The 10064-nt window shown below is 38.0% G+C and overlaps 1 protein-coding gene across 1 annotated transcript; it reads right to left on the bottom strand.

Moving 5' to 3' along the window:
• LOC129260398 (oxytocin receptor-like) lies at window positions 1–9289 on the bottom strand. Its single transcript, XM_054898383.2, has 2 exons — window positions 9097–9289; window positions 1–1353 (listed from the first exon to the last, which is right to left on the bottom strand). The coding sequence occupies exon 2, from the start codon at window positions 1320–1322 to the stop codon at window positions 78–80; it is 1245 nt and encodes a 414-aa protein (XP_054754358.2). The 5' UTR covers window positions 1323–1353; window positions 9097–9289; the 3' UTR covers window positions 1–77.
• Between the last annotated feature and the right edge of the window lie 775 nt (window positions 9290–10064).

Genomic DNA, 10064 nt, shown 5'->3' with positions numbered 1-10064 from the left:
CATAAGCTTATGCATGAAGGCAAGTTAAATGTTTTGTGCTGCATTGTTGAGTCTTTCTCCTATACAATGTCAACATGCTAAACTTTGTGTTCTCGTATTTGAGGGACCGGTTTGTAAATGTTCCTATTCGGTACTGTTCCATTTCTTCCCTTGAATGATGCATTATTACTGTCCACTATCGTTTTCATGGTTTCGAAGTGAGAATTGCTTGAGGATGAATTCGCACGAGGAGCATCGAATTCGGTATGTCGTCTATTAAGTCTCCTGATGCCACTGTAGAACCCAGTAGAACAGTCTGCCCATCGTCCGTACTTACCCCTGTTGAACAAGAGGAAGATGTAAGGATTCGCCGAAGAGTTGGACGCGGCGAAGATTCCCAGAAGACCATATACAAAGCGGTGAATCTTGTAAACGTTATAACATTTCATGATCTCGACGATAAAGTACGGAAGTCCACAGATAACGAAAGCAAGAATGATGACGAACGACATTTTGAGGGTCTTACTCTTGGCGCGGTTTAGCGAGGTTGATCCCGTACTCTGAATGCGCATCTTGCCGCCACGCTGGACGAAGTCACCAACAGGTCGCCGACCGAATGAGGTGTCGTGGGCTTTGTCCCAAATCTTCTTGCAGATTCGAGCGTATGCTACGGAAATGATCAAGATTGGGATGAAGAACGTGACGACGGCGGCGTAGGAAAGGTAGGCCATGCGGTGCCAGTCTGGACGAAGTTTGAAATCGGTTCCGCATGTTTCAATGTTGCCATGTTTCTTGACACGCCAGAGGAAGAGCTGAGGGACGGAGAGGAAAAGCGCGAATCCCCAAGCTGCCATTACCATGCGCCAGGCGGGAAGTCCTTCTTTTAGAGGACTCCTGACAGCTTGGTGACGGTCAATGGCTATCAAGACTAGCATGTTACTCGAAGCCATGATGGAAACTGTCTGCATGTACATTATAATCTTGCACATGAAATTACCAGCCAGCCATTGGTAGTAGAGCATCTCGAATAAAGCTGATCCTAGAATGGTGAAGATGCATACGCAGAGATCGGCTGCAGCTAGACCAAAGATGATCTTATTAACCCGTGACTTGCGCCGTCTGTTCATCCAGAGCCACATGAACACGCACATATTCCCGAATAATCCAAGGACGAAAAGAAACCAGAGAGAGACGATACGGACGTCACGGTCAAAGGTCACAGGCCGACCACTCTTGGGTGATTCTGTCGTATTGAGGATGTCAGATGTATAGTCCGACATGGGGGATACTGTCGATGTCAACCATCCAGGAAGATGCCCCGTCTCATCTTCGGCAAGGTCCATGGTTAGATCGGCCAGATTTGTTTATTGGTCACTGAAAATGAGAAAAGAAAAGTAATCTTATGAGAAATTAAGGCGATTTATATTCTATGTCAACTAACTTATCAATTTCAGATATGTATATAGGCCTAGACGAGGAAGGTGTTGTGACTAAAGAAGAAGAACGGTAAGAAACAGAGAATTTGGAATTCAGAAGATAAAGGCTCTCGACTGACATACAGGAAAGAAAATTAAGGATAAAATGGGAAAGAGAGAGAGAGAGAGGGGGGGGGGCTGGACATGGGCTGGGGGAGAGGAGTGGGGGGAGAGAGAAGAAAATAAAATAGTTGGGGTTTGGACAGACAGATTTCCATAAATCACTATTATTCTCTATAATGACATGAACATAATCAGTTTTGTCTGGATAAAAGTCCCCAAACTATGATCTACCAGCAAGTTCTATCAAATTCGTTACTGTCATTCCTTTAATAACTAAAATGTTATTTGATATTAGTAATTGGCTTACATAATTTTTAGATAATATAAAAATCTAAGACGTTGATCTTGTTATGAACATGGTGAAACTCCCGAAAACGAAAGGACCAAAAGAATAGAAAATTAGTTCAGACAAGAGCATGTTATTATAAATTCCATTTTCCGGATATTTATGGACGGTGAATGCATTTTACATCTGTGTACACAGACAATATCAAAATAGTCCTTAATGGGGAAGGATGTTGCTTTCATGAAGATTAATATTTCTGGCGGGAGTTGTTAGAGTCATTATCTGTCTCCATTCCGAGTACTTGCCTGCGAAGAATATCATCATGGACGATAATACGCACACTGAAATTAGAGAGGGAAACCCAAAATTGAAATCTTGGAGACGGTAATCGCCTTTGACGACAAAGAATTTTGCACTTGAAATCCTCGAATAGATGGAAATGACTTAGATATGTGACTCATATATTTGTTGATGTATCCCATTTTTTGGGGTATAAATGACGAGAACTTTCCCCGCGGTGTTATCCAATCTCTATTAATTTACTTGTATTTTGTTTTTGCATATCGCAAATCAATACTATTGATGATAATGATCCAAACTTTGTTTTTTTTAAAGGTTAATAGAAATGGTAAACAAATAAGCTCAAGATCAAAAACATATCTCAGACTGCAATCTGTTCAAATCAATAATATTGATATATTCATGGAAATGTAAACACGTGTAGTAAACATGCAATGGTGAAAATGTTTGTGCCTGGCAAGAGCACTTTTATGAAATTCACATATTCCTGCATGAAGGTATTTCACAAAGGACTCAAGCTCATTTTGAGCTGAAGTTAGAATTTTAAACCAATGTTTTCTTCCAATTTGTTTAAATCAATGTTTGGGCGAAATTCACGGTGCAAAACTGATAGCTTTTCGTACATGGCAAATATACAATCGCAATTATATTTCTATATTCTTCATTTAATATCCTGCGTGCATTGTGGCGCCGAATTGTGCAAACATGGAATTGGTTATGTCAAATCACACCAAAACACTAATCTACGTTGCAATCATGAATATTGATTTCGAACCATGGGCGCGAAAATAAAAGTATAATTGAAATTCTGCTTTCGAAAATGCCCCTGGTTGATATTGACTTGTTTTCAATCTAGCTGACTCCATTGAATGAGTTTTCCATGTTTTTCTCAATGGTTTCAATATTCTTTGAATTATAGATTCCGTGTTGATCTGCTCGTATAGCATTATTGTGTAAAGCGTGTGCATGGCATATAATGTAGAAAACGTCTGCTAACAAAATGAAACATATCAAGACAATGTCATGAATGCATGCATAATCATGATAATCTCACAGGTTTATTTTCTCCTTAAAACAAAAATAGTATCAACGATTGTCGCTTTCTATATAGTGCGACAAGAACATGGCAAAGTTATTGCTATGCTAATTTTAGAACACAAGTGTGTGAGAGTGAGTGAGATAGAGAGTGGGGGAGAGAATGGGTGATGGTGGGCAAGGAGAGACAAGTCATATGGGGCTGAATGCTTGATCTCTCTATGATTATTATTCATCGAAATCTAGTATTATTTTGATGTTGGAAACATGCGGGTTTTTTTAATCAACTCGATAATGTATCTCCATAAATATCCAAGGGATAACAACAAATTATTGGGGTTTGTTGCCTTGGTCATAGGGAATTTTAATTGAATATTAATTATGATATTTCATGAGTTATTCCATTTATTTGAATTCAGCTTTATGAATTAGCTAACAAATAAACATGGCCTCTTTCTCGCATGTATCCTCATAACTGAACCATAATGCATTTGCATGTACGTTATTAGTTAATAACCCGATGCCTATTAGTTTTTTAAGGAAAAATGTGTAATACATATCATTACATAAATAAAAGCTTCCCTGAGGGTTAACATTAATGAACATTGCACATTGGCGAACTATTCATTGTTCTCTTTTAGAAATATACCAATATTATCATTTTGGGCGTGGTTGACAATATAATCAACCTGCTTAATTCACAAGGATTTTGTTTATAAAACTCGTATGCAGCACATCTCTCATCACAGATTTACATGTTCTGAAGAGTTCCGATCAATTTGTATAGTGGCCTTTACATCTAATGTTTAATTAAAGCCTTCGAGCTCATTTTATGTATCCCAAACACGCATGAAATTACATTTCATTTTATCTATACACCCTCCTCAACTTCAAGCTAATTTAGACAAAGCATAGCGGGGAAAAATATGAAAATATCATTCTGATGTGAAATAAAAAGTGAACTCATTTGCAGTTTAACTATACATGTATAGTTTCAGAAATATTCACTTTGTTTATATAACACAAAAATCTAGTGAATTGTTACTGTTAAATTGATATCACATCTTTTATCTATTAAAACAAATCATTTTCCGAATCGGCTTAACATGTAAAAGTGTTTGCAATAAATGACATCGTCCATTCATCCATTCATTCATTCATTTATTCATTCATTCATTCATTAATTCATTTACATCAATTCGTTCATTAATTCAGTCAGTCAGTTATTCATTCATTCTAATAAATATTAATTTCGCTCCATTTTTACAAAACATACTTTTCAAAAAATAAATTTTACAGAATCATTTCAAAAAATGAAAAAGAAAGAATACTACAGAAAAAAGGCGTAATACATTAAAAGCAACTGCTGGTGGCGGGAAACGCCTGTGGCACACGAGAAAAGAAAAGAGGGCTATAAAAGGGCGATAAGGGATTTCATGTTCCAGCATGGACCTATTAGGTCCATGGTTCAAGTCAGGTTTCGTAAAATCATGCTTATGTCAGTTCGCGAACAACTTTATAAACCACTCCCCTTGTCTAAAAAAAATCATATTTATGCCAAAAAGAAGACAGTAATTGTGGACCTGGGCTGGATAGGTTCGATATCACATTATCTTCCAACATTCTCCATCGATAATGCATGAGGGAAGGCAATGGGTGTCGATGGCACCGTGATAATGACCTCGAATTCAATTAGGGGGCATATTCTTTTGAAAGTCAAGACACGGAGGAGGCGGTGTCTTTAATGACATCAAGGAGAAGAGTTAGATGACACCTGTTAACCAGTCTGTATAAACAATTCACGATCATGATACCATATAGTGCATTGACATGTTGTCCGTGCATGTTCAGAAGATATACGCTTATGTAGATGCTGGTTGACGAACTCTTCTGCATCGTCATGTAGTTGATGCATTATTCTCCCTATAATTTAAAGATTTTGCTCCGCGACGCGCGACGGATTCAAGAACACAGTTAATGTATTGTCTAATACCCTTCATGGCAATGGACAACCAAGAAGTCTTTCTTGCAAATTCGTGACTCAAAACATCAGTTTCCTCCTGGACTCTCAGTGGACAAACGAGATATTTGCAATTTTTCGTCAGCTCCGAAACGTCGGAGGATACTGCTGTTCCGGCTCACCAATTTTCATCAAGGACATCCGAGCTGTTCATTGACACTTGACGGGCTTTTTCAATACATTTACTGTGTTCTTGAGTCCGTCGGGCATTGCGGAGCGAAAGCACACTATTGCAGCCACCATCTCCCCGTTCTTTCGTTTGTATTGTTTCTCTCTCCGCCTGCTCTCTATTTCTCTCTCCCCCTCTCTCCGCCTGCTCTCTATTTCTCTCTCTCTCTCTCTTTCTCCTTATGTTCTTTAATCCCTCCTTACCTCTATACCATTAGTTTGTCTGTTAAATTTCAAGTCCACCCCAGAAAAAGGTTGATTTGAATAAATAGAGAAAACTCAAACTAGCATAACGCTGAAAGTTCTATCAAAATCGGATGTAAAATAAGAAAGTTATGACATTTTAAAATTTTGCTTATCTTTCACAAACGGTGATATGTACAACTCAGTGAAATTCAAATGAGACAGACGATTATGTCCCTCACTCACTATTTATTTTGTTTTTTATTGTTTGAATTCTACAATATTTCATTTTTTTTACAGATTTGACAATAAGGACCAACTTGACTGAACCATATGGTATTAAACAATACTAATTCCACATGTTCAAGGAGGAAGTGATCGCTGTTTCACTTGTCAATGAGAAGACAATTAGAATATTTCATATTTAATTTAATAAAGTACAACATAAATAGTGAGTGGATGATGTTACCAGTGTCCTCATTGGCATACCGACCAGCATGTGCATATAACTGTTCTGTGAAATTAAGCCAAACTTTAAAATGTCATACTTTCTAATTTTACATCCGATGCTGATGACATTTTCAGTGTTATGCTTACTAGTATTGTTTTTTTCTCTTTTTATGCAAATCAACTTTTTTGTTGGGGTGGACTTGTCCTTTAAGGACTTTGAAACCAAATGATCTTCGTAGATGGAGTAGATAGTTTACTCGATAAAAGGGGATGTGACGGTAACTTCACGCACATACACTCGTATAGAACTTGTAAGAAAATTAGGCATAATAAAGGACGGCCATGGTAGCCTAAAGTTACATTTTATTTTTCTCAATAAAAAAGTGCAATATTATATGTGAACCCAACGGAAATGAACTTTTGAGATTTAGTGGGCTAACCTGTTCGAGCCTAATGATTTTATTCTTCAATTTATAAAATCTATTGTGTTTTTGTGACTTGGCAATGAAGACAATCAATCAAATTTATTCTTTCCTCCATGTTCCATTTTTTTTCAATTCAATTAATCATAAACATGTTAAAGTCGTTCGGGACTTCACGACTTCTCAGGTTATGAAACAGGCAAAATATTTAACATTATCTTAACAAAATAAAACACGTTTAAGTGAATTTTGAATGGGAAGTGAGAGACAAAATCGAATGCAACACATTTTGAGAAGATTCAGAATCACTTGCATCAATGTGATGATTTCAAAATGTCTCGACACAAAGGATTAACATGAAAACCGATCATCAAAACTCACATTCGCGCTTCCATTAATGAAAATGTCATTTGCAGGATCTCTGTAATGTTTTAAGCGAAGGTAAAGCTGCATTGTAAATCGAATAACATTCATGAAGAATTGAAGGCGATAATATCATAATGTCTTAAGAAAGACATCAAATAGCGCATAATGCACTTTTTACAATCCGGGGACCCGTCTTACAAAGAGTTACGATTGATCCGATCAACCTCAACGATAATGGAAATCCATCAATGTCATATTTTTTCTCCAGGAAAATTTCACAATGTCCTTTGTAAAAAAAAAAAAGCACATTGGATTTTCAAGAAAACAATGATTGTATATAAATATACATCATATGTAGAAAATATTTTGAACATATGTCCATTTTAGATGCTGACGTTGCTGGCTTTCCATAGTTGTGGTTGATCGCATCAACCGTAACCCTTTGTAAGACGGGATCCAGAATGACAGGGATCATAACTATAAGCAATCGTCGCCTTGTACAAAACAGGGTTCATTTTTCATATTTGGATAGAAATGCTATCCGATTCGTAAGCCAAGAGCAAGTACGAGGGTTGATTGAATCTCAAAAAATGAATGAAGAGGTGATTAATTGAAAATCGATGAATGAAAATGATAAGAAAGTAATATGATATACAAGGCGGATTAGCTTTCATAGATTAATCAAACTTGATCGCATCGAGACTTTGCCGCAACGGGGAATATTGTATTCATTAACCATGTACATAATCACAATTGGTTTTGCAACACGACACCGGAATGCTGCAAAAACTTTTCAAGACCACACCGCCACCGCGGTCCTTGAACGGTAGGGAGAGGGGGTTGAATTTCGACAACGCTCGCCACCGCGCGCAAAATGAAAACAAAATCGAAAACACGGGTGTTGCGTTAGCGGTGCACCGCTGAAGCCGGCGTTGCTTTAGCGTTGGTTTAACGGTAGTGAGCGGCAGCGAGCGTTGTTTTAGCGGTGACACCTCCATACCAACGCCAAACCAAAGTTCATTACCGCAATGGATCGCTGCATGCTTCAACGCCTGACACCGTTCCAGAAATTCCGTGTACGCTCGTAAAACGCATACAACCGCTTTACCAAAGTTTGTGCAACGTTTAATCACCGCAGCGGTGGTCCAGCTTTCAAGATTTCTGTGTTGGCCTAGCGGACCCAATCGTGCACGAACTTGCTTGTGTCTAGCGGTACCAAACTTTCACTGGGTTTTGTTGGAGCGGGGATGAACTTTTTGGGAGCGGAAAATTCCCCGCTCCTCACCCCTCGCAATATTTTGTGCAGCTCAAAACTTTCGGAGCGGTAGACCATCAGCGGTGGCCGAGCGTATACGGCGTTGCCTTAACGGGGGCCAACTTCTGTTAAACGATGTTTGAACGGTAACGAGCGGTGATTATTTTTTTTCGCCGCTCCAGGACCGCTCCAGCACAGTTCTGGCGGTGTGACCACTAAGGAGTGTCCCTGACTGAACTTCGTGAAACACCAAGAAAATTGCATGGTATTGTAAGTTCATTGGGAATGCTTGTTAGCAAGGCACTGAGAACGTTTTTTTTTTTAATAGAGGGTGCTGGTTTGGAAGAAAAGAAGAATTAAGCGCATCTCGCCTTTCATCGCTTTGTACTGCTGTGAATGACGATCATGGTGTCAACGTTATCTGGACATGTGAATGTGGAATTAACTATTTGTTTTCGTATTGAAAAGACTATAATATCTATTCTGGGATTAATCACTACATAATGAATGAATAGATGAATGATTTAATGGATGAAGTTTTCAACAAAAGCAACATATCTGAGCCTGTTATCCTGTATAAAGATATTTTAATAAAATAAAATAAATAATCATATTATCTCAATAATGTGAATATGGCCAAACGTTAGCCCAAAATGTCACAAAAGGTAAAGAAATTGCGCCAGGTCGATTAAAAAAATGTTAATTTGTTAAATGACAAGTTTATTCTTTATGGAGTCACTAGCTCGTCATAAATTTTGTTTTCAAATCGACCTGGCAAAATATTTCTTTAAGCTTGTGTTCCATCTTGAATTTCCCTCCAAATCATACCAAACACCTCTACGTAACGTAAAATGATTCCTATAAAAAGACCCCACTTTCGAAACATTTCATTGATGCCGTACACATCCCAGTAACCATGATAACTATGATAACAACTTGTCAAGCGAAGGAGGGAGTCCACAACCACAAATACCAGAACGGTCTGAAATTTGACGATTACACTCCGGTTAGCGATCGCGGTTTTGAGGATTTGGTTGTGGTAATATTATCAACAAAATGATCGTAATTGTCATAGCAACCAATAGTATACTTACATTAGATTTTAAGAGATGAATGAAAGTCAAAAGTGGAGACAGCGAACAATCATGTCCTGCTCCTTCTACTTCTTTGTCCAAAGAGAGAGAGAGAAGAAAAAGAGAGAGATGAGGAGAAGATTCAGGATGAAATGGCCTTTTATGGCTTCCTACAGAGAAACCATCGAAGAAAACTGCGTCACGGAGTGGGCCTGGAAATAAAAATAAATAATGAGGGTTAATAGCAGAAATTGGGAGTTTGTTTCATTTCCAAAGGCAAAGAAATGCGATAACCCGATGTGATATCTTAAGTCCATTACCACTGTCTGAAAGTAATAAACTGTGATTTGTCAGAAAGAGTTAAAGTACATTCTGGACACTGCAACAGGACAACCCTACAGTATCATTTGCCAGAAGGGTTTCTTCAGTCTTTGTAACTCGATCCTTATATCCATCTCCAGACAAGGAACAACATACCTTATGTAAGGAACTCATATGATGTGATTGACCCAAAGCAATTTATCTATGTATTTCTTTATATACCTCCCAACACTTACGTAAGGTGGTCATGTGATACCGCTTTCACAGTCGTGGTATATGACTCGCTGGTCCGGACCAACTCCGGGCTAAGTCGTAAATTTTTGAGTTTATGATTGACGTGAGCTAAAATAGATCACGCCAGACCCCGGATATTTATATAACGGTGGATAATATGGATATAACGGTATGTTATGAATAGTGTAAGGAAAGATAAATTATGCTGACGATATTAGTGCTACGAAAGAGAGGGAGATGGATGTATCAGAACTGGCATTATATTGTACTTGTGCATTTTGAAATATGTACACATGTGTGTTGAAGGTTCATCTCAAGTCGCCTGTCATAAAATAAATTTCTCCTCGCAAGCATCTAGTCACGGGTAGATTTTTTTTGCGTTAAGGCAAGAATATACACTGTAGAAAAATATTGGGTAAAATTTTAACCAGCAC

The sequence above is a fragment of the Lytechinus pictus genome, chromosome 5, assembly GCF_037042905.1.
Source record: "Lytechinus pictus isolate F3 Inbred chromosome 5, Lp3.0, whole genome shotgun sequence".
NCBI classification, from domain to species: Eukaryota; Metazoa; Echinodermata; class Echinoidea; order Temnopleuroida; family Toxopneustidae; genus Lytechinus; species Lytechinus pictus.
This window is presented reverse-complemented; position numbering and strand designations above follow the sequence as displayed.